The 26,276-nt window shown below is 41.4% G+C and overlaps 1 protein-coding gene across 1 annotated transcript in view; it reads right to left on the reverse strand.

Annotated features, from left to right (window-relative positions):
- cdc42bpab (CDC42 binding protein kinase alpha (DMPK-like) b) overlaps nt 1–26,276 on the reverse strand; it is a 68,146-nt gene that overhangs the window by 19,774 nt on the left and 22,096 nt on the right. The window contains 16 exon segments of the mRNA XM_051071990.1: nt 717–959; nt 1,107–1,225; nt 1,648–1,768; nt 1,974–2,095; nt 2,382–2,515; nt 2,680–2,802; nt 3,041–3,219; nt 4,041–4,120; nt 4,260–4,374; nt 4,474–4,607; nt 4,811–5,011; nt 5,918–6,011; nt 14,278–14,426; nt 15,819–15,914; nt 17,368–17,451; nt 22,230–22,321. Coding sequence (XP_050927947.1) covers nt 717–959; nt 1,107–1,225; nt 1,648–1,768; nt 1,974–2,095; nt 2,382–2,515; nt 2,680–2,802; nt 3,041–3,219; nt 4,041–4,120; nt 4,260–4,374; nt 4,474–4,607; nt 4,811–5,011; nt 5,918–6,011; nt 14,278–14,426; nt 15,819–15,914; nt 17,368–17,451; nt 22,230–22,321 — 2,086 coding nt within the window.

Below are 26,276 nucleotides of genomic sequence, written 5' to 3' on the forward strand. Positions count from 1 at the left end.
TTTATCTTTCCTTCAACTTTTTAACTGTTAGAAGTTCTTGAAAGGATTAAACTGTCCTGTGTACAATAGTGGACATAAAAAGGTCTCAACAGCTTCAAAATAGTAGGGACAGTGTTGTGTACTTTGTAGCAAAACATATAAGGGTTTCATTCTGACAAGCTACAGGTCATTTTTATTTTTTGCCACCAGAAATTAATTTATTGATATTTTGGAAACTCCAGCCTTATCCTCTTCAACACCACTTCTATCATCAGGATAACCAGACTTTTTATGAAAACTGGGAGTGAATTCAGGAGGATGAAAGTAATTGAGAACCACTATAAAAAGGGCCTGAAGTCAACTCTAGTTGGGTTAGGGCTAACATAACTTTTAACATCTGGGAGATAGCTAGATTAACTATGTAAAAGAAACAGTACTTCACAGTTACTACACATTTATACCAGACAGGGGATTAAGCTATTTTCAATGTAACTGTAATTACCTCATGGAATCATCACTGAAAAAGACAACAGAGACAAATAATATCATAACAATTTAGTCTTTTATGATATAGTATACTGGCAGCAAAGCCACTGATCTAGACAAAAATCTGAATCTGAATCTGAATCCTTTATTAATCCCTTGTGGGAAATTGTTGAAAGAAAAACAAAAACAAACAACAATCTTTATCAGACAAGACTGGCAACATCAGATAATAGTTGAAACAGATAAAATACCTCTCACGGCGAGTCTTGTCTAACTTGTCTTTAAGCATCAGGATTTCTTTCTGCAGGGCGAGGTGCTGGCTCTCAGCATCCCTCAGCTCCTTGCGCAGGGCCTTCACCTCAGCGCTATGCTGTGCCTCCCTACGAGCCAATTCCTCCTCGTACAGGAGTGTTTTCTTCTCCAAGTCTCCCCGCAGACGTCCAACCTCCTGGGTCTGGTCAGCTGAGGCCAGAGTGGCGGAGGGACCGGTCCTGCTTCAGCTGGGTGGTGGGAATATAGGAGAAAAGGCTGAGTAACAAGTGAGGAAGATTTGAAAGCCTTCTAACAGATACTTTGTATCTGTATAGGCTGCACCTAAACTCTGCAGAAGGAAAGGTTAATGCTAAGCTGTGTGTGTTTGCAAACTTACCTTAAGGCTTTCCAACTCCTCCTCCAGCTGTCGGCTGTACTGCTCATTCCGCTCTCTCAGCTTCCTCTCTTTCTGAGCCTCTCCTGCCTGTTCCTCTGCCTGTGCTTCCATCTGAAGATGGACACACACATACTCAAGTGACTGGATGAATTCAAACAACATACTGTTTTGCCTTCATGTACCCATATTAACACAGCAGGAGCAGGAGGAGCCATATTTTTCACACTTAGCACAATCTATAGGAACAACCTCAAAAACATGAAAAAGCTAAACATTCAAATCACACATAGCAACAGCAACAATACACAAGAAAAGAAACAATGTCTGTAATGCCTTAGAAGTGTATAGAAATGCAACATTATACTGCAACGTTGTTTTTAATCTACTGTATAAACATTCATGGAAAGTCTATAAAAGGTTTTACAGATAATACAGGTACGATACACAGACAGCAAAAGAGATTTGAATTGTGCACCAACCAGTGAGTGGAGACACAACAGGGTGTGCTAGCAACCACAGGGAGACTACTCTACCTCCTTCTTGGCCCTCTCGGCCTTTCGCACCTCAAGGCGGAGAGCCTCAATTTTCTGACTCTGGCTCTCCATCTCCTCCTCTTTATCGCGCAACTGGCGAGCCAGGCGCTGCTTTGCTGACCTGCACGTAAAGTTCAGTTACAATGGAGTTTGTTAGAGGTGAGTAAAAAAAACATCAAGTAGGAGAAATATCATTACATTAAGCATGGTATGATTTCAGTTGTCAATATCAAGTGTTATAATACTCAGAGGAAGCTGTGATTGTGTAGAACGACGAAGTGTAGGTGTGTTAGTTTTGAGGAAAAGGTGAAAGGCAGTGGCTTTACCTGAGGTCTGTGAGTCTCTCATTGAGCTCTGAAAATTCCTGCATGGCCAGTTTTCTCTGACTGTGGGCTTCCTTCAGCTCTTTTGACTGAGACTTCAGCTTCTCACTGGCATCCAAAAGGTCCTGACCAAAACAGGCACAGAGTAGATGAGATTCCCACAGTGACAATTAAACACAGACTTGTCATTTCTTGATTACCCAAGTAATAATATGAATATTCTTCTTTTAAAAAATGTCACTTTTGTTCCCTATGACTACAAGGAAAATTCTGGTGCTGTAGGTAATTTTTGCCATACATTGTGGCTAATTTCTCAAACACTGGGAGCCACATGGGCACAGTATCTAAATGAACGTGAACAAAACACCCAGTCCATTCACACAGTTCACACAAATGAAATACTTGTTCTACCTTGTGCAGATCGTCTCTCTCCTGTGTGAGGCCCTTCATCTGTTTCTCCAGAGTTTTAACGTGTTTTGATGAGTCCTCCAGGTCTCTGCGGGCCAATGTCACATCCTCCAGCTGCTTCTCCAGTTGCCCTGAGTCTGAAATGAGAATTTGACCAGTTTATTTACACCACTGTCAGATTTCCCAAATACCCTTCAGTTGTTTCACCCTAAAGCTCAAATTTGACTGATAAGGTTGTAAAGATGGCTTCCTGTCCTGAATATTGCTGAGCTTAACTAAATATGAGCAAAGAATTTCTGACCAGCGATTTGCTTCTTGAGGATGTCGATCTCATTCTTCAGACTCCTGATCTCCACCTCCTTGTTAGCGCTGAGGGGACCCTCCCCTGTTGGATGCTGCAGTGCCTGCACTGTTTGAGTGGACTCTGCAACAGGTCAGTTCACAAGTTGCTTTTTTTCTTTTTAAACCAAACATAGGCGTGAAGAGAAATTACCTATGTGTGTGTGTGCATGCTTTGGTATGCCGAGCAGCTTATGTATACCTTTCAGAAATGTACAACTAATTTGTGCCATCACAGTTAGTGTCAAATTACAGTGTGGTTCTGTGCATGTTTGTAATTTCGCACATGCTCACAACTAGATGGACTCTTTCGTCAGCCTCACCTTGCAGTTTGCGACTCAGCTCTATTTTCTCTTGCTCCAAGCGACGGATCCGCCTCTCATAGGCCTCAGTGGCCAGGCTGTCCTCCAGGCTGCGCTGGACATCCATGTCCAACTGGTCCTGACCTGCCTTACCCGGCTCTGCTGCCAGCTGTCGCAGGCAACCCCGGTCAGACAGGGTACTACAGGGAAGGAGAGGAATAAAGGAGTGAGATCATGAAGAAAAAAATGTCAGAGACATGAGAACAATACCAGTACAGTAGTGGTGGATAAAAATGGCAAAGAGGATTCATGACTAAGGAAGAAAAACATTTATTGAGTTTAGAAATCACCATAATGATGTTTAACACAATGTTGGAAATTCAATATTTAAGTGTTTGGTTAAGGGAGTGAAAGAGGTGAGAAGGAAATGACAGAGAAACAGCAGGGGAGGAAAAACAGGAAAGAGAAGTGGATGACAGAGAGAGGAGTTGAAAGATGGGAGGACGTTGAGTCATGGAAGAAGGGCGTAGAGGGAGGGTGGAGAAGGAGTGACAGTGACATAAGGGAAGACGTGAGACCGAAAGAGACAGAGAAAGACAGAGTGGAGGAAAGGGAAAAAAGAAAGAGTGGAGAAGGCCATTATCACTGAGCCATGAAGAGATAAGAAAGTAACTGGTTGTGTTCTCACGGGCAGCACTTCAGTGTGAAGATCTACAGCAAGTCATGAACATCACCTTATTAGGGAGGGAAGCTAATTTAATACTCCTGCGCTTCTTTAGATGGAGCGATAAGAATGCTCCGCAGTGAGAACACTTGACTGGGAAATCTGACTCTTAACTTATAGTTTCATATGAACCAAGATAATGATGAGGTGCAACACTTTTTTCAACTCTCTTTATAATCTTACTTTTGCTATAGAATACTATTATTTTTAACCACTGTTCTTTTTAACACTAGTTAAAAATAAGATTACATGTATATAAAATCTATTTATACATCTGTTTCCCTTGGTAGCTCTTACCATTTACTTGTGTAGGTGAAGCCCACAAAGGGCAGGTGGTGGCCAGAGAAGGCAGTGTGAGAGGGAGGGGGCATGGTTTCCTGAAAAATGATTCAAAAACATGACAAAGAAGTTTTTATCAGTTAAAGAGACTGCAAATCACATCTGATGAATGCCATTATAAGGATAAACAATGTGAGTTCTTGGTGTTTGTCTGTGATCCCTTAACAACGCCCTTACCGAGTTCTTCAGACAGTCGTCATCAACATCAAAGTTGGAGGTATCTGTAGGACTGCTGACCTCTGGGATGTAAGGGGCCTCACATGTGCGGATGTTGTCCCAATCAATGCCTGAGCACAAGAGAGGTTACAGGTTACATTAAAGTGGTTTAGAGTCAAACTATTCATCTCTAAGATTTCATTTCCTTAGGCTTTTTTTTCCAATATACCTGTAAAGAAAGGGGTGCTGCTTGAAGTCCTCAATGCCATTCTGGCCCAGTCTGTGCTCTCGACTGCAAATGAGCCGACGAATCAGATCCTTCGCTTCCTCGGACACGTCTGATATCTGTTGTGGGAACTGGAATCGCTCCTGTGCAAATAAAGGGATTTGAAATGATGGATTTTAACATTTCATTTTTCAAAAATAGAAAACACTGTTTCAATCAACTGTAATTTTATGATGCTTCTGATTCCTGAATGAAATTCTGCTGTAAGAAATCTGCTTTGTGTTGACATATTATTTACATGTATAGACAGACTGTTTTCAATCAGCTGCATGCTCCATAAACTCACCTTGTGGTTCATGATCTTCCCATAGGTTTCCACCAGTGACTCTGCATAGAAGGGGGTCTCGCCATACAGCATTTCATACATGCAGACTCCCAGGGACCACCAGTCGCACTCAGGCCCATACTTGCCCTTCCCATCCTCCATGGCCTGGAGGATTTCTGGGGAGATGTAGTCTGGTGTCCCCACTGCCACAGAGGACTGGACCTAATAAAGAGATTTAACAAAAAGTCAGCAACTGATCCCAAAAATGCAACATGAGACAAGATCTCACATACAAACAGGCACAGACTTTAAATTTTAAAGTTCAGCCTTCATGTTGCAGGAGTAAGAGTGATGATGATGATGATGATGATGAGTTACAGGCTGAACTCTTAGAAACATGCACGATAAATACCACCACTCCAACACCTCCAACAACAGCAAACAACCAAACAAAGAGCATACTGAACTTTCAGACCCCCACTACAGGATGAATTCCCTTGTCAACTGTGTGTTTTGGAACTCAGTTTCACATTATTTTTATGCTAATTTGATGCTAAATTCTGAATTAAATTCAAAAGCAGTAAATTTGAACATTTCAACATGTAAAAATGTTCAGAAATGACTATCATGATTACATGCCAAAGGTTCCACAGTGGAAAAGAAAAAGCAGATGCTGGAGTTTGGATCCATCACATGTTGGTATCATCTTTCTTAATTATTCAGGAAGATGCTTTACAGATGAAACGCTAAAGAATTATACTCTTACAATCACTTAAAGCTTTAATTTGGACATTTCAACCTACAAAATTCCCAAAACCACTGAATTTATTTTTTCAAATGGTCATATAACCTCATCACTATATCAACACTGGAGGAACAAACCCAGGCACTTCTTTGATCATCTATTTCATCCTGTCAGTTTTCTTTTATATAAAACCTGAGGGGAAAGTTTGTTTTTTTTTTGCTGGGGGAATTGTTTGAATCATAAACTGCAGGCACAGCCAAGCAGCTGAACCACACACTCCTCCTGGGAGACCCCTGGGGGTTGACAAGGAGGTCAGTAAAGCTGTGGTATGTTTGCTTTGGACTAGAGGAGGAGGCATCAGCAGCATTGTGGTGAAAACTTACGGTCCCATCCTCCATGAGTTTGAGGCAGGAGCCGAAGTCGGCCAGGCGGATGTGGCCGTTCATATCCAACAGAATGTTGTCGGGCTTAATGTCCCTGGAAGAAGATGGAGAGAGAAAAGACGAGGTGAAAAGAAAGAAAATACAACTTGAGCAAGTGATTCCTCAGAGAAGAATGAAGAAGATGAAGAAAACAAGACACACTTCCAAACAAAACAATACCTATAGGACATCCAAAACACACATACAAGCCTGATCTCATATTACGGTGAAACTCCCCACCAATTATCATCAAATTAAATTACATAACCTGGGGAAATTTAACTGTCTTAACATGCTTGTAAAGCTAGTGAATAATAATTGAGATATATCTGCGATTCAATTAAGTGTAATTTCCCCAACCCCATTTATCAGCAGCATGACAACACTAAACTGACCACAAAAAAGAATGAACACTAGAAATAGCTAGAGCTGTGTTGTGGGAATTAACTGGACAAAACGTGTGCGCGTGTGTGTGAAGGACACCGATTCAAAACACATACAAACATGCACTCTGTTTGAGGAAATATGCAGTGCACAAACACACTCCCACTCGCAAAAAAAAAACCTGTGTCCTAAACACACACACTCCCCTGTTCCCTTTTCCTACAATATTTGTGTTTGTGAACGGAGACAGGCTGGGTGGAGGGGGTTACTGACAACACATTCTTTTACAGATGTGGTCACGGTGGCCACTTTTTTGTCAGCCACCATCTGTTCTGCATTACTACTGCTGATGATATGTTTATAATTCAGACTGAGCCTTGATTCCAGCTAATTGCTAGACAGACCAAGGGTTTTCTGTCTGTCAGCTACAACAGCTGGAACATCTCAGTATTCATCTGCTACTTTCACTTTAACACTAGGTAGGAGTGGGACAGAATGGCTCGAAGATTTACAGCACTACCCACAGACAAATGTAGCAACACGTGGGTGGTGGCCACAAGGGCCGAAACGAAGAATTATTATCATTATTAATTATTGGACTGGTTTAGAAAATAGTTGAAAATTTTGACCACAATTTCCTACATCCTTTATCCTACAGGGAATCATGTGCAAGAGATCTTCCACCATGTTAAACAGGTGCTCCCTGACAGGTGGTTTATGTTGGGCTGCTGGTACTATTGTCTTGCATGGTAGCCCAGGTGTGCTAATGTAGATCCCTGTCCTGCTTCTACTGCCAGGCCTGGTTTAATCCAGTCTCTGGTGGGTGACTCTCAGCTTGTGCTGCTTCAGTAATTCTAGGAACAGGGAATCCTTTTTCTTTATTTTATCTTTGAACCTTTTGGTATAAATGTTAATATTTGGATATGTGTGTGTATTTAGTTGGAATCCAAATTATAATAATTGTAAAAACATACTTAATGACCCCAATAACCCCAATGAACACTGGCCTGAATTGGTATGAAACAGAGACGTCACCAGATCCCACCATCATGGCTAAATATAGCCTCTGTCCTTGTCTGACCATTCCACTGATTTCCCCCGAGGGCAGACCCTGCCGAACCCTGTGTCTGAGGCCCTCTTATCAACACACTGGACCCCGACATGCCTCAATACACATGCTATGGAGGGCACATAAAAAACTCTTTGTAGTGGTGTTTAAAACATGCATGCACACACACACACACACACACACAGTACATGTAACAACACTCAAAGACTCTGGCTAAGAGAATGGTGTGTAACTCATAGGTCAGCGAAACAGACGCATGCACGCATGCACCATGCACACACACACACACAGACACACACACACACACACACACGCTTGATGTAACAGGTTACAGAAGTGAGCTGGTGCTATTTCTGTCCAGTGATGTGAGCATGGCCATGCTTAGAATAATAAACCTGATGTCCAACACAAGCACACACCCCCGCACTCCCTAGCCCCGAAGTCATGCACAAACACACCAACAGAACACTAATACTGATAAGAGGATGACTGTATGAAAAGTGTATAGAATTAAATGCAACAGGGAGATAAAACAGAAACATGGTCTCTCTCTCAATAGATCAAAAGTCAAACCCCAGAGCCTACATTCTTTATGAGAATTGTCTCTTTTTCTATCTTTACCAATAACAATGGCACTAAAGCAAGAGCTGTTTATCTGGTTAAGTTACAATGAGGCCACAAATTAATTCCAGTGCCTCTCAGTAGACAATAATCAATGTAATATTGTTGCCTGGCAAAACAATCCATTTTTAGCAGGTTACAAAACTTCAGGAAATAGACTATAATAAGTTAAAGCTGATGAAATTCCAAAATTCCACTTAACATTTTTCTCAAATTCTTTTTAAACTACTTAATAAAGACATGAGAATATTGCCAAGCCTGAAAGATTTTTTAAAGAGCAAGCAGATATAAATTGGCTTTGAAGATGCCTTTGATGTTTCAGTCTTTAGCTAGAGATCTCTTCAAAGCCAGATGTGAAGCCCCTGTCATTTTCCAGTAGTGTTAATAGCCCTATCTCATGGGGCTGAAGCTGGGGGTGGGCTAGCTATCTCTGTGCTTCAGAGACACCACTAAATCACCAACCTATAAAACCATGGATTAAAGTAATATGTGCACATATGTGACTTGTATAGACACATAAAAGTCGGGCTCCAAAACATATATACAAATTGACACTTACTTTTACCAAATCACTGTTTGCATCGTGGGTTACTTAGAAGTCTTTTTAAAGAGCTTGACTGCTCACTGATGAGTTCCAGATTGGACATCACTTTCCAAAGTGGATACTGCATATAGCATTTTGGATGGAAACATACTGCCATGCATACATTCACGCGACCAATGCGAAGTAACATGAACTTGGCAGGCACAAACACATATACACAACTGACATGATGTATATTCAAGGTCAGACTATCAAAGAGAGCATAAAACTCTGAGACAGGGGGATTAAGATTACTCAGATAAAATTTTAATGTCTCTAAAAGGACATTTATCTTGGACTTAACACTGCTCTGTTATGAACCTTCACCTTAACTCTTAACGATTCAAAACCTAGACATAATGTAAGGCTTGAGCCAGAGGACACAAACTTGGGTATAATCATTGGAAAATTGTGGCTTTGGGCTTGTAAACAGAAGTTCTGGAATCTTTTTAACCTTTAGAGGAGATGTCAAATCTCTCTCACTAAATGGAAACAGCATCCAGCTTCACTGGCAGATCTGCAGTGTAATGGCCAGCACCCCAAGCTCGGGCTGCTGCAATCAAAGTTTGAATCACTTGATGGACATCATGCTTTAAACAAGAAATAAGGAATGTACAAAATCTATAAATAAACACAAACGACTAGACCATCTCATATTTCACTAACTGCAAAAATTTTAAGCAAAGTGTGGTCACTAGTGTGGCCGTCTATTACCCTAACAAATACACGACCTCTGCACACAGAATCTGGATCACCTTAACAAGAAGTGTAGATTGCACAGATCATGAATGACACCCGTAGCACTTGGACTAGACTAGGAGCATGTGGATCTCTGGGTGTATGTGTCTGTGTACGTTCTGTACGTACACAGGTGCCTCAATTGCTGGAAGGCCTTAATCTGCTTTGGAGACTTCTGGTCTGCCAAAGAGCAGACAGTATGAGGTGACCCTTGCCTTGCCTGTATGTGTGTGTAAATGTGTGTGTGTGTGTGGCAGACAAACAGTGTGGCGGGGGTGGACAAGGGATGCTGCCACCGATAAACCATTTAGTACTCGGCAAAGCCCCTGTCTGCCCACTCCCCTCTCTTCCACTCTTAGCAGTAGCAGTATCTCTACAACCTTCCTCATTTCTTTACCAAAGTCTTCCTGATCCCTGTTTCTGTCTCAGACACCAAAAGTCAACTATCATGATGAGCCTGATGTCAGGGGGCACCCCCACTTAAGCCCACAGCAAACACCACAGGAGGCTACAGCACAAGAGCTGACTCACATTTAGCCAGGTACACATGGACAAACCTGGAAAAGTGATAATGCTATGCTAATGCTAGGCTAGGCTAGCAAGCATAGCTAATTGGGCTACTGTGTCACAGGGCTCCTGTGGTCTTAAGGAGCAGCGCAGAGACGAGAATAGAGGGAGGTAATCTCTCCTAAGACCGCAGCATCCATCTGTGAGGGCCATCTGGACGCCACCTCACAAAACACACACACACACACACACACACACACACACACACACACACACACACACACTGGAAACTACACAGACAAGCCATGTCCACATGGCTCTAGCCTAGTGTTTGTTAACTAATGGTTTAAAGAACTACTGCCTGCACGACTTCTGGCATCACTTGATACTGACACACACACTCACACAATCTCTCTCCAAGTGTCCATCTCAGTCAAAATGGAGAATATCTCTAACATCCAAGAAGTCAGATATATAGTTAACAATGTAAATGAAGCTCTTTGATGAATAATGAATAAGTGTGTGTGTGTGTGTGTGTGTGTGAGAGAGAGGAGAGAGAGAGAGGAGAGAGAGAGGAGAGAGAGAGAGAGAGAGAGAGAGAAAGACCTGTTCACACTTAGATCACTTGGCCGTGAAGAGACACATGGCACTGATCAATATGAAACACACATGATCGCACACATAACATGCAATTAAACACATAACACAATTAAACAGTGGAAAGATACTACTCAGAAGAGATGTTACACCTTTGCCACACTTTCACATAACATTATTTCACATGAGTGTTTGTGTTCTTATCTGTCTCCCCTTCTTGCTATCTACGCACAAAACCACACACACTTCTGTCCCTTTGTACCAACCCCCCACCTCTCCACTCACTATCAGAATCCCCCTATCTCACACAGTGTTGCTCTCTCTCTCTCTCTCTCTCTCCTCTCTCTCTCTCTCTCTCTCACACACACACAAACACAAACACAAATACACACACAAACACACACTCCCACAGTGGACAGATGTTGTGCTAGGCAGCACAAAGCCATGCTGAGCTGGCCTATTGAAACGTTTGTCCAGCCCCTCTGGGAGGCCACGCAGATCACTGACCACTGAATAAATGGACACACTCACCCATACACACACAGTCTCCCTATGCATCTGACTCTAACACACGCTGCCTCTCATGGGACTCAGCTGAGGAGGACAGAAGGTTGACCTCAAAGCTCTTTGCTCTTCATTTCTTTCATCTGGGCTCTTTTCAACTTCATCAGTGTCAACAGGACTGCAAATGCTAATTTCAATATGGACCAACAGTGTGGCAAGGTCAGCTTCTTCACAAAACAAGGAAAAAAGCACACATTGGGTGCACATAAATGACATAATTAAGACAACAATGTAGTTAGGGTCAGCAGCAACATAATATAATGTTGGGATGGGCGATATCATGATTCATTAGATAATACACAGTTGTCCAAAATGAAAAATTTTGCAGTGCTGTTTATGCTGATGTGGCTGTCCATTAAATATCTCTGGATGAATTGGGCCATCATGGACTATTTTCCCAAATCAAACATCTGTAGGATATTTCAAATTCCTGGCACAGCTACATGTAGTAAACAAAATCCCTACAAAACAACAAAGGGAACATAATGGGCTTGCCTATGATAAACTCCTTTATCTCTATTTATTACAACAGGTGTATGTAAACTACTTCTTTTTTAAGCCTACAAACCCAAAAAAAATAGTTCCATCCAGTGAACAAAAACATTATCATTATTCTCACCCAGTGAAGGTTAGACAAATACTAAGATCTGTTTTACTCTCTGACCCACAACTTGGTCACCACTACATTTAAGAAATATAATGTACTGTACTGGCCTGAATATTTTTGAGGAGCAAAAATTTCCATGGGAGTGGTGCAAGTACCCGGCTCATACTGCCCTTACAGCGTGAGCCTGTTACATCAACTGAATGTTGCACTATAAGCTGTTTGTAGCCTTAGCTTTTCTAGGCTAATGAGTTTCTTCATGTCTGTCAGTCACCGCCAATAGTGTGCCCAGTTTAATACACAGGAGTTTCCCATGGCTTGTGTGATATGCTTTACTGCCACAGAAAAATACATTTTGGATGAGTAAAAACAAGTCCCCTGATGTCTCTAAAGCAGAAACACACCAGGGACAAATGATGTGTCACAGCCAAGAATTACAGCCATCATAGAAAGCAATGATGAGGAGCCCAGAGAGACAAAAAGTCTGAAAAACTGCCAGAAATATTCACTCTGACCGCTTCCACAAGTGGTTGTGTGAGTAAGATGACAAACGACTGAAGGTCTGTTAGTAGCACAAATATGGGATTTATGCTGACTACCTTATTCTTGGATTGGTGAAACTTTCCCAACAGGACTGATGTCATAGCTGTTATTAAGATAAAAGCTCACAACAGAACAGTTGCACTGCTTTTTCTCTTTGAATTCATAAAACAGAATAAATGAAGATAAAACTGAAATCAGAAAGGCTGCTTGACTATAATTCCACTCATCTGTTGGTGATTTTTCTGTTAAGTGGTTTCTCTATTTTTGATGAAATCTGATAGTACAGTAGTAAAAATAATAAACATGGTAACTGCCTATGTTTTGTTTTCAATATGTTTTATATTCAGGCCAAAATGGCATTTTATGCACTGTGCTGATAGATGGCATTTTACTGTCTGGATGAGGGCCTGACATTGAATCACACGAGAGTAGGACCTCAAATTTTTCCCAGGAAAAACTGGCATGACAGGCCATTGAAAATGTGAGTCCCAAGAGAAAAGCAAGGAAACTATTGCCCTGCTGTACAGACATAACCTGCCCATTTACATTCACAAATAGTGGTCTAATTATGTGTGTTTAGTGCAACTGAAAGTGAGCCATGAATATGGGGCGGGTGTTTATTTTTTTCTTTAATGGACATTAATGTCTTTAAATTATAGGGTTAATAAATTGTCCTTTAACTTAGTCATATGAATAGGAAAAATACCAAACTCACACATACACACCGTTCACCAAGATAAACACACACCCTCATACATGTGCACCCAAACACACACATACATACACTCATCAGACAGGACCAGCCAGCAGGACACACCCTCCTCAGGGGACCTGCCTGGCTGTCTCCACCCTCTACAAAGCGAGTGTGCAAATCTCCCACGAGGGAGAGCAAAGGAGGAGTTGGGGGTTGGAGCATGGGGGGAGGTAGCAGCACCACACCCCCACCCACGCGCCTCTCATACCCCATCATTACTGTCCCAAAGCATCCACGAGGGGACTTGAAGAGAAACAGTGCTGTCCCCTCCTCCCTGTCCTTTTTCCTTCTCGTCTCAGCTGCCACTGCCAACCCCCACCCACGGCCCCCAGATAACACCATGCAATTAGTGGCTCCCCACTCTCTTCTCATTCACTCCCTTTCTTTACTTATATGCTTATACCTACATCTCTCTATAACTCTGTCGCCGTCTCTTAGTATGTTTCTTCCCGTCTGACTTACCAGAGATCAGACCAACTACAGACACACCCAAAATGTTATCCCACCAGCCTACTCCTCCTATCCTTTCAGTCTCTCGCTTTATCTCACTCTTTTTCTGACCCTCCCTTTTTTTCTATGCATCTCTCATCTTTCCCTCTGTCTATCATTCCTTCCCTTGCTCCTTGTCCAAAATTGCTGTGACGAGCCCCTGGCGAAAGCGTCACTGTAATTATGTTAACAGGCCGATGTGACCACATCCTGTCTGGCACGACTTTATTTCCTGCCCCCAGGGGCATTTTCTATTGGCTGAAAAATTCTTTTTTCAGCCAATAGAAAATTTGTCAGAGAAGAAAAAGGTTTCAAGAGCTGTGACTGCTCTTTTAGGTGGTTAGTTTGTTTTTAATCTGGAGAAATGAGAGAAAGTAACTGGAAACAGGACAGGGACTTAAATGCAAAATGAACAATAACAGCTGACATGACAGCTACGCAAAAACATTACTCAAGACTGCAACAGTTATTTTCTAAAGCACAGAGATCCTGCCTCTGACACACATTCACATACAAACCTAACCTCAAATGTCAATTTTCAAGAGTGAAATAATAATACACAAAGGAACACAAACTAATATAGTCTATAATTAGCCAGTGGTACTGACTGCCTTCAGTGATGACTGAAGACAAACCTGTGCGTGCACACACGCGCACACACACACACACACAGAGACACTCCACTTTTTTCATTTATTTTCATTGAGCTGCAGTGGCTCCCACAGCTGGAAAATTGCCCACGCAGCAGGAATAATGTAAATACACTAAGCATCCATCATCAGGACCAAGCGCTCAGTCTGTTTCAGCTCAGAAAATAATTACAGACACATTTGTACCCACAAAAATGCACACACGCCCCGCTCCTCACCTGTGGACGTAGTGTAGCTGATGAACAGAGTCGATGGCCAGCACCATCTCAGCCAGGTAGAACTTGGCCATCTCTTCTGGCAGTCGGTCCTCAAACTTACTGAGCAGAGTCAGCAGGTCACCACCCACATAGTAGTCCATGACCAGATACTAGAGCGACAAAAGAGGCAGACAGACACAAAGGAGGTGTGAGAAAGAAATGCTGCACAAGCTAAAGCACAGATACAGGGGCTATATGTAAGGTTTCGCTGCCACTGAACATGGTGTCTTGCCGGTAGAAGGTGGTGGTGATGGTCACTTGCCAAGAGCTTCAGTTATTGTTGCATTTACAATACAAGAGATTAGGTAGGGCAGTCTGGACACAACAGTGAGAATTCAAAAGTGACGAGATTGGTCATCCAGGCCGGGACTAGCTGGACGTCAGTAGAAGAAAAGGTCATAGAAAATGAAATAAAACAAGAGTTAACATTGCAGCTGCTTGAAGAAAGTTCTTGGTGAGTAAAGGAAGCTTGAAGGCTCAACTCTGACGTTTCTTTTACAGTAGTGGGTAAACAGCTGTTTGCTAATGTTGGCTCCGCAGCAACAGCAAAAACGTATATATAGCACCTTTAATGACAGAAATCATTAGTAACTAAGGATTCCATGAATGCGTGAAAACAGTGAGATTATTTACATGGAAAACAAAACAAGAAAGTCACACTTGAAAGTCAAAAATATGCCACCCCTCTTTTACCCACCCTCCACCATCTCTCCTCTCCCTTTTTTCTCACAGTATCATTACTGCAGAGGGGCACTGAGGCAGCGAGCGCCTAAACAGTCCTTAACTTTTGAGGGTTTGCCTAAAAATAGACGACTGGATGGGCAGTGGTGTATATTTTTAAAGCCTTGGGGAGTGTCCAGGGTAAAGCATTTGTTGTGAGAATGTGGGAAATGGAATGACAAGCAGTCCTGGCATTTGAGCTCAGGGTCACAGAGAGAGGGCAGACTGTCAGGTTAGAGAGAGAGCGATTGCCTCCAGCAGCCAATGGAAGCAAGGAAGAGCTTGGCTCACAACCAGTGAGCTAGCTCCAAACTCATACTTTTGGTCTTTTATGTAAATGTTTTTTGGCCATGTTAACTTTTGTTGCCCAATTTCCTACAATTCTAAGTCATGTTGTGCTTTGTGGTAAGAATTGAATGTGCCAGTCAGTGTCTGGCAGGTGACCATGCATCATGCAGAAGAAGTACTGTATTCTAAAAATGAACTGAAGAGAGAAATGGTGGAAGTGGCAGGTGGAGCTACTCATAAGAAAACTGTGGGTGATACTTTGGAGAGTAACAAAATTTGAATGTGCTGACATGTATAAAGTACTGTGGCGTGACACTCAAATGGAGTCTGATATATCTCATACAGTTTATACTTTCCTGAGAGTTAAGGTTAAAAACTTGGCAGGAAATTTATGGAAAGAACATTTGACACTGTATGATGGATGGGTGAAAAAACTATTTCCTGTTCATGAATACATAAATATACAGACAGAGGAAGAGAAAAGCTTTTGTTACCAAATTATTGTCATCCTGGAAGGCATAGTGCAGGGTGGTAATCCACTGGCAGTCCCCATTTACCAATACATCGCGCTCCTCCCGAAAACATGCCGTCTAAAGAAAGATAAAATTAACATTGTAATCATCACAAGTTACATATCACACATGCTGGCAACAATATGAGATAATGGCAATTAAATTTTCAGTATTAGAATTTTCTAAGCATAAGTGTTACACCTACACCACTTGATCTTCTATCAAAGAAGTTGAAATGTTGTTATTTGAGGGACAGATACAATCCTGGATCAGACATTCTGTGGTACATGTATCAGGGTAATACACTGTGTGACACCTCTGGCCCCATCCACTAGGAACTCAAAGGTCAGGACCTTCTACAGAAATGCATTGTTTGGAATTCACAAGGATTCAGTGTCTTGGCTCAAGGACAGTTCAACATGGGGGTGCCTACTGTTCTTTTTAAAGCATAAATCCCTTAGCACAGCTAGACTTTTCCTACAAAACATGATTTCTTTGTCCTGTATAACCTTAACTGGACTCTAAGAGGGTTTTAACAAGTATGTATCTACATAATTGAGACCCAGGACATGAGAACTGGGCTGGAAATGCAACAATAATGTAGTTAGAATAAGGACAGATCACTATTTGAAGCTGTATGTCTAAAATAAATCAATTTGAAATCTGGCCAAGTAAAACTGAAACAAAAATAAGTCTACAAGTCAGACAAGTCAGACAATTTCTACAGCTGAACAGTAGGTTATTTTGTAAAAGTCAATCACATGCACAGACAGAAAACACTCCCTGACCTCTCACTGCTCTGAGTGCTGACCAAAAAAAAAAAAGAAACTTCTCAGGCTATAATGTCTTAACCCCTTGGTTCAAAAATACGGAGAGAGATAGAGAATATAACTGATTACAGATCAGCTACAGGTTTTCTGTGTAAATGAAATGTTACTATATTTTTGTACAAAACAGATACTAATTTGAGAACATAAATCTATATCACATGCATAATGATATCTAATATTAAACCTTCAAAGCAAGAAATTAATGTCTGAATGTCAATATGTAAAACATCTCCAGAGCTTTGATGTTCTTTGTCCACAGACAGTTACATGCTTAGAGTGTGCACAGTCTACAGTACATCTGCTGCTCTACATTGTTTCCCATGTCTGGGCGTTTGCACACACACAGCAGGGACTAGTTTTGGACTGTGACGTATGAGGCATGAAGATTGAAGACCCAGGGGACCAACAGGAATGTCAGACTGTCAGGAAGGGGTCGATGAGAAAAACATGCATCAGTGGCTCGTGCAGCTCAGGCAGTGACATGTCCTGCAAACATCTATCAATGAAAGTCTGATTTGATTGTGGATAATCAAAGGGCTGCGCTTTCTCTAGATGGCAGACACTTTTTAAAGAAATCATCAAAATCATCAAATGATTATTTACTCTAAATATCATCTCCAACACTGCTGCACTGAGCCCAGTATCCTTAACCAGTACCAGTCCCCCAACAGAAGCTTGGAAAATCAGTGAGTGATACTCACCTCAGCTCGCTTCAGCATCTCCCACTTGTTGAGGATCTTCATAGCGAATACCTTGTCAGTGTTTTTCACTTTTACGACTGCAACCTGCACAGAGGAAAGAAAAGTTGCAGTGTTAAAAAGCGGTTTCAATCATTTGTGTGACAGCAAAGCCAGTCAAAGAATGTGAGGCACGTTAAAAACACAGACCAATAGGAAAATACCAAACAGATTTAATATCTTATCCTTGAGGCAATAGGAAAAAGGAAAAGGACAAGAACTGCACTGTGATAATTCATGTGTGATCATATTTCAATAGTTCCATAAACAATAATCATACAGTTCAGACAGACATGTGAAGGAAAATAGCTCAAAAACAATCATTTGTAAAAATGTTTCAACTTAATATACAATTTTAACCATAATTTTCCCTCTTCTAAGACATCTTATTGTAGTACAAACAATAAAAGAGCAAAAAGGAGATTGTCTAAGCTCAAACAATCAATACACTATCCATTCATCAATTATCTACGTTTGCTTTAAAGCTAAATAATGATGTGAATATGTCCCATGTCAGAAGATGGGGAAACATACCACATGGAGTCAATTCAAAATATAAAAGAGGAGGAAATGAAGGAATAAAACTTAAACTTACAACTTTAAGAAAGCAATTTGCGTTTAAGAGAAGAGAAAATGGGTGTGGAAAAGGAAAAGGAGGAGCAGATGAACAAGAAAGAAAGAAAGATAAGTTACAAGATGAAACAGGAGGGGTTTGGTGGGAATAAGGACGGGAAGAAAAGGAGTGGTGAGGAAAGGAGAAAGAGGAAAGGAGAAGGGGAAGGGGACAGCACAGACAGGAAGTAACCGTAGATACTAAAATGCTGACCTAAAAGGCCAGCAGACGCACACCACCTGGATCCACACTCACACACACTGCAGTGCACACATGTACACACAGCCTCACACAGCTGGACACTTATATGATTCATGCTTCCTACTAGCACAGTCTGCATCTTGGAAAAAAAATAGACCATTACTCTAATCACTGTGTCCAATGATTTGTAAACGAGTACAAAGCAACAGGAGATGAATGGACTTGTGCAGATGTGGTGGTTTGGAAAGAAGCTGCTGATCACAGATGACTGATGTTATATTCAGTATTTAAAAAAACCAACAAGGCACAAAAGTTTAAAAATCAGCAGTATTTTTGCTGAGTCACAATCAGCAAGTAACTGACCTTAAGTAACTGAAATGTACATTTGACTTGACTAACTATACACTGGATAATGAGGCACTGCACCGTCCAACCTGTCCGCTACAATCTCACACTAAACTGACATTTAAACCAAACCAACCAATGACCAAGCAATGCAGTGGACATGGGGGAAAAAGTAAATACTGAAGAGCTTAAAAGCCACTTGTGTTACGCTGTCAAGTGCAAGTTTTCACCTTTGACAGTGTATTTTTTAGTTCACTCTCTCTCATTGTGCTTCTCATACCCTCTTGCACCGTATTAACAACATAACAACTGCCAACTTTCCCTTCACTGATAATTGCTGAGCATTACGATGATAAACTTCCTCAGCTCGGGCTTCACATTTTGCCAAAAAAGGAGCTGCGCAAGCTGCTGTGACAAACCATTGCGAGCTGCCAGCCAAAGCCCATGTTCATGCAAATGTATGACCAGGCTGATCCCCTTTAGCCTCTGTAATAGTTTGTAATATTCAACTAATCCACAAAGCAAAAATCCAATTTTAATTTGACCTTTTTAAATGGCTAATTGCACACAAAAATATGCACAAAGAAGATAGAGAAATTCTTAAAAAGAAAATGCACCCAAGTAAACAGACCAACAGGAATTTATAAGTGCATTGCACACACTCGAACACACACACACACAGATGAGTAGTGGAACAAACACAGCCACCCTATGCAACAGAGGGGTCTGTAGTCTATTAAATGAGCTGGGGAATGCTGCTAATGCAATACAATGATAACATTCCTGCAGTGTTTGGATTTCCCCTAGTGATCCCTCACCAGAGGAGAGAGGGAATAGAGGAGGAAGAGAGGAGGACAAGGGGGGAGCGCACTGTTCTTGGCAACGCCTGGCTGTTTTTGTCCTCTTCTGCATCCTTCCCTTCTTCTCTCTCTACTGTTCCTTCCTTAATCTTGTCCTCCCTCTTGGACCTGGTGTCAACTATAGGGCCCACGCAAGGCTAAGCAGCGTTTAATTCAAAATTCCTCTTGGATAAAGTAGGCATTGTAGGTGTTTTTTACTTTGGGCTGCCACTGAAGATGATTTGTTAGCAGGGAGTATCCACTGTGCCTTGAAGTAAGAACATGCATGAAACAAACCACAACAGTTAATCTAATTATTCCACGGGTACTTGGCAGACTGAAAACACACTAGCTATGTCCTAAAAATGGCTTCAGACCAGACAAACTGAACAGCCAGAGGCCATATTTATAACCATGTGACAACTGACAAGTGACCCAATCCAACGAGTAAAATAATGTATAACACTGACTGATGGCCAGTGACTCCAGAGAAATGTAACAGTTACCATTATGACATCCATCTTTACCAAAGTCAGCCATCAGAAATGAAACCTCTAACCCAGGCAGTGTTTGTATCGAGCATTATCAGGCAAGCTTCACCAGACTGAGCACCATTCGGCCCATTTGTGTTCGTGAAGAGGCAACGAGTCCTAATGGAAGCATTCTCACAGGCACAAGGCCAGTACACACTGGTCCATTCATCAGATGAACCCCACAACGTCACGCACCCGCGCCATTTCTCTGCTTGCCACTGACAATGGGAGGATGAAATCAAAACATCCTGCACTCAAGCTCTCTCGCCTCCCTCTCTGACTCTCAAGTATTTTTGCTTTACTTTGTTTTCCTGTGTCTGTGTCTGCCCATCTGGGTCTGTCTCTGCCTCTGTCTCCGTCTGCTGCTTCGATCTCTTTTTAACTCTGTGACTCTCTGTTCCCATTTCTCAGCCTCACTTTTCTTAAAAATCTCCAAAAGCTGCTATAAAAACATCATCCTAAAATACACATTTTCTGTGTTTGCTAGGTCTGACCTCAGATGACTGTTATTTCTGTCATCCAACTGGAATATAGTCAGCCTTCCTAACTTTGTGATGCCATTAAAAAAACTGTGAAACATGCTTGTTAGTTTGCCTAAAGGTAGCAGCACTTACAAACATGCAGAAAACTGTGTTCTCATACTTCTGTTGAGAGCAGTGCTTGGAGAATTTGTCTGTATATTTTGTTCCATGTAAGTTCCGTTTATTTAATGAAGCCAGACTGAGGAGCTCAGACAGTTTTGGATTAATTACAACATAAAAAAATATCTTTATTGGTTGCCTGAAGTTTCATATACACAAATGAAAAATCATCTCCCAGTTTCAGCAAGTCGTGCTTCAATCTGATTAGTCTTTAAATAAGCAAAGGCTTGCCGTGAAAAAGATGGTGTAAACAAAGGAAATAAACCATAATTACGCAGTCAACATCCCCTAGTGTGAAAAAAGAGCTGATCTGCTAGTGGTGGCCATGTGCAAGAAATGATTCAATCTTAAGTACAATTTCAATTTCCAACATGACATCTAGCCAAGTATTTTTCATTCATTCCACTATTACGGTAACATCCACATTACAACGCAATGTGCCAAGTCTGTCTCCATCAGGTGATTAAAAAGTGGAGCCACGGGACAATCATGATGTCTCTCAAGATAATTGAATTTTTCTGCCATGTAAAACTTGCACAAGCACAGCTGGCTGAGAGAAAGGGCACTGGAATGTAGGTGCACCAATCATGGGTCACACCACATTGCTGAGAACAAGCCTGAAAAACACATAAGTGCATGACTCATACATGTTCACACTAGCAGTCCTTGCAGTGGCTCAAGTGAGCACGTTAGTATGTTGTCGCTGTTGCTACATGCTGGCAGGTGTGTCTAATCTATCTCTATCCATCAATCTATCACTTTCCTGACTTCTCTCTCTCTGTCTCTCTCCACCTACCAGAGTGTTTGAACAGGAATTCACTAACTTGTTTGTACAGATGCAGGATAACATTTCAGAGATTAAATATTTGGAAATGTGAATCACAGCCCAAGGTGATCAAAACCCTGAAAATCTATCAAAAGAGACAGTGTCAAAACAATTCTATGTAATTATAGAAACTGTCAGCTAGTAGATGAAAGGTTTTTGCAGGACACTGACATTATGTAAGAGTCTTGGCTGAGGACCACAATACCTGTCCCTCCAACATTCCCCAGCTTTGACATCATTACCTGAAACCCAGTGACAAATGTATTTCATCCTGCCTACAGGCACATATAAAAGGAAAAGCTGAACAAACATAAACATGTAAACCCGTACTAGATAGTTTCACTGACAATTTGTTTTCTGTTCACAGGTTACGCGTGAAAGAAGATTTTAAATGTTTTGTTCAATCTGCAAGTATGGTCATGCTCATGTGGCAGACCAATACTACGCACTGCTGCTGGAATGCAGCAGAAAGTAATCCACTATTAAACGCAGCAACACTCTTGCCTTTTATAACACAGGTATGAAGGTATAATGGTACAAGAGAATAGCCTTTAACTGGCAGTTATCTTCCCTGGATCATACTGCAAAATCTTAGCCTCCAGGAAGAAGTTTAGAATTTTGTGATGTCTCCTGTCAAAACAGACAAATAGACAGAAAACACACACACTGCAGATGGTGTACCTATAAGAAAATGCCCCAAACTAACTATAACTCCCATTTCTCGTACAAAAAGAGAAAGAGAGAGAAAATCAAATTGCAGGTTCTTCATGCAAATGGTAATGGATTGCTACATGACTAAGCTGAGTGTAAAATCAGGGGGTAGATTACCTCTCCAAAGGCTCCTCGTCCAATCACCTTAAGGATCTCAAAGTCTTCTTTGTGAAGGCGCATCTGCTTCACTTTGGATGTGAAGGGTTTGGCTGTGGGGAGAAAGAGACAGAAGTAAGGATAATTAAAAATCCAGAAGTGACATATATAGGACTTCAAGCAAAGAGTGAAAAATTTTTTACTACATCTTCAGAGCACAATACTAAGGATATATAATTATATTTGTCATGAAACATTTGGAAGAATACTTATGGACTGCACAGGAAAATAGCAAGTATACCCAAGCAAGATTATATTTGGTCACTTCAACTATCATGACTATCAGAGCTACTTGCAGAACATTAAAGTGAAGGGGTCATGCCTACCAGTGACGGTGTCTCTACTAATGTCAGAGGAAATTATGCATTTCTTTGAAGTATGATATTATTATTTAGCTTCAGGAAAATAAAAGCTACATCACACAGCAAGGGCCATGTATTTAATGAAAAGTGCATTATGAATCATACAGTAACTATTTGAAGTTAGTTTAAAATGTGTATTGATGAGCTGGACATCAATGGCTGTGATCAGACGGGGCAGGGGAGTTGGTGCTTACCAACTCTGCTAACCACTCTTCCTGGAGTAAACTCTAGCATTAACATTTTCCTCTTATCAGCAAAATCACCAGCACCCACTGGCAGACTTGAATAAAACTGAGTCATGGCCAGGCAGAAGGGTTTAGGCATTTTCTGTGTGACGAATCCAAAATGAGAAAATGTACTTTTATCCTGTGACCGAGGTTTATAACTTATATACTTTTGCTAGTCATGTGGTAACCCACCGGGGACCCACCATTTTTCCCACAACTCATGAAAGGCTGCCATGCTATTCTAAATGGACTTTATCAAAGTGTTAGTGACCACCTGGACCTCTTTATAGCACATGACACCGGACACAGAGAGGTTGAATGATAAAGCTAGCTATTGTTACCCCTGCAGTTATGGTTCCTGGTGGAAAAAGGACTTGGGAGGGATCAGCGAGGGTCGCCAGCATTCTCTTACAAAGCTAGACAGATTCCATCTATGGCTGACAAAGTCAGAATTTCCCTCATTTGTGGAGAGCTATTCAACCACTTCCTGGTTTACATGATTCCAGCATGCCAAGGATAACCTGGATTGGCTGCAAGTTCACCAAGGTCAGCATATTGGTTATACTGATACACTGATTTTCTGATAAGATAGAGAAATATAACTAAATGTATTAGCTGCCTGTTTATATTCAAGCAGCATTTTAGAGCTTTTTTAGCATAAAGACAAGCAGGCCATTCACATACAAATAAACTTCAGTGTTTCACTTTTACATACAATAGCTCTTTTGGTTAACAAAAGACACAATCTCCATGTACTATACAAACTGCTGCAGCATGTGTGAGTGTGCGTGTGTGTGTGGGAGCTGACCACCAGCCAAGCTGACACTCTTGGCCTGTCTGCAATCCCTCATTGGCCAAACATCATGCTAAACTCATCTGGTTGCCATGACTTTACAGAACCTCCAGTGTCGAGGAAAAGGACATTGTGAAACAGGGAAATGCCTGTTGAAATAAAACAAACAGGCCACTCATAGCTCAACAACCTCTCGCTCTCAGTCTCTCTCTCACACCCCTCCTAAGTCCACTGACAGTTGGCCTGGCCTGCTATGACCGCAGGGCAGAGGGAAAGTAGGGGCCAGTGCAGTGTGCCATGTCCTGGCACACATTACTACAGACCAAAAACACACAGGCAACTCTACCATCACACTGAGAGAGGCTGGGAGACACCTGACATAGGAAAAACAATTACTCATTCATTCACCATTACTCAATTACTTGCAGACCTGAAGTGATACTGAAATTATGATCAACCCTGGTGTATTTGGGGTGGTGAGCCAGCTTCAGTCAGTTAACACAATCACCACAAGTCTGCAAAACTGATAACCAACAAGGCTGTGACACACAACTGCACTGGTCTTTCTCACTAAATGTTCTTGTGCATCCTTGCCTCCCCCTCTTCATGCAGTATCTAACCACCAAACAGAACAACTTCCAACAAAAATACAAAGTCAAGGACAGAGAATGATACATGGCATTCTGACCTAGAAAGACCCAAGATTCACTTCAACAGAAACTACAGAAACAACGTATCACATTCAAACAGCAGTCACATCTACGGTACAGATGGTTGGCTGGCAAAATACACTCTCTAAATTTAATTTACTGCAGTGTCAACCACAAACCCACCTCTGATTTTAAAAAATGTGAAATTAGGTTCTGTCCAAGAAAAGTGTCCTCCTTAAGGCCATGTGTCAACCTGGCATTGTTAGATGTGATAATCACCTCATATCTTTCTTTCAGGACAGGTTGACCACAGGTTAGCTGACAAACTCATAAGTAACTAGTCAAATTTTATCGGCATTCAACTCAAGGCTGGTGGTAGTTTCCCATTCTGCTTTCCACTGCACATCCAATTCTTTTCAATCTTTGCCAGGGTCTTCTATTTTAGCCAGCATCTCTAACCAGACATGGCGTATTTTCCAGGGGTAAAGATAATATCTGGCAACTAAATCCCTTTGGATTCATGTTAATTCATGTATCAAAGCCACACAATTATGTTGGAGTAGCAAACTATTAGGCAAGAGATTAAATCTATTTAACATGGCTGTTTTTCAATGTGTACACACAGAAGTAGAATTCTTTTCAGTTTTGCTTGTAAATAGCTTCAAAGTGAAGAACAAAACTTTCTACTCAAAGATCTGGTCATGCACAAATTGTTTGCAACTGGATTCTTACATTTTATCTCAGCTTAGAGAGCGTAGTAAGAGTTTCACCCAATTTATGCTGTTTGTTTATCACAAAGTAGAGAGGAGTATATCTGTATTTTCTCCCAAAAGCTACCATAATACTTGCATTAAATGGCTTCATGTAAATGGAAATGAGAGAAACACAGGTTAAACTACATTGTTTTTTTTTAGTCTTTTACACTGGTGTTAAAATCCTCTCATTTTTGTCTTGTGTGTTGAGCATTTCTTATTTTATAAACTACAATATCATTAATAGCCAAAATGTCTACTATATCATGACTAAGCCTTGCTAAGCTAACTGCATTACAGGATATACCCAGCCTATATTGACATCCTGCATTAACAACAGCCACATCTATAAACACTATTATCTCTGGGGGAGGCTTCCATTAATTCAGCACTGTACACACAAACTAGTCTTATTACCACCCTCCCTATCAACACAAAGGGCACTATCTGTCCTGAGCAGTTACAGTAACTGATTTAGACTAATCTACTTTTTAGAGACAGAACCTTGAACGCTGCTGGTGCTTCTCATTCAGTTGTCATCCCAGTTCAACAGTGTTTATACTCAACGTCTTCAACAGCAAAGGCCAGTGCTGTTGGGAAGACAACTAGGCCATCTCTCAGTAATCTTAGACGCCTTGCTTCCTCGCCCCATCTTCTTCATCTAAACTGATCTGACAAGGTGGAGTTGGTCCCTGGCTAAAGGCTAAAATACACACAGTATATCCAATTCACTTGTGATTTCATTCTTAATTATACAAGTCAGACTAGAGAGTAGGGGGAACAGAGTGAGGCTAGCTGAGAGGGAGAAAACACTGATTAGTAGCTGCACGCTGACTCAGGAGCTCCATTAAACCAGCCACATGAGAAATGTCTTTCATCTCTGAGCCAGGAGCCCACAGGCCCTGTCCACAACAAAGCACACAAACAAACATAGACACATACAAGTATGTGCACACACACACACAATTAGATCTAGTTCTCTACATCTACATCTGACACATAATTGGTGACTATCTCTTGCCCTGGTCCTAGTAGAAAAACCACAGCCAAACAGATTATATAAATTGGTTTTCTGAGGAGTAAAAATCATTGGATAGCTCTCCAACAGCAGGTGGTTTATTGAAGCGCACAGCAGCTTTTAACCTGTTATTCTGACATGTAATTTGTAAATGGAATTCAACTGTGTGTGTGTGTGACTGTGAGAATGTGTCTGTGTGTGTTGGG

The sequence above is a fragment of the Lates calcarifer genome, linkage group LG7_1 (genome assembly GCF_001640805.2).
Source record: "Lates calcarifer isolate ASB-BC8 linkage group LG7_1, TLL_Latcal_v3, whole genome shotgun sequence".
Classification (NCBI taxonomy): domain Eukaryota; kingdom Metazoa; phylum Chordata; class Actinopteri; family Centropomidae; genus Lates; species Lates calcarifer.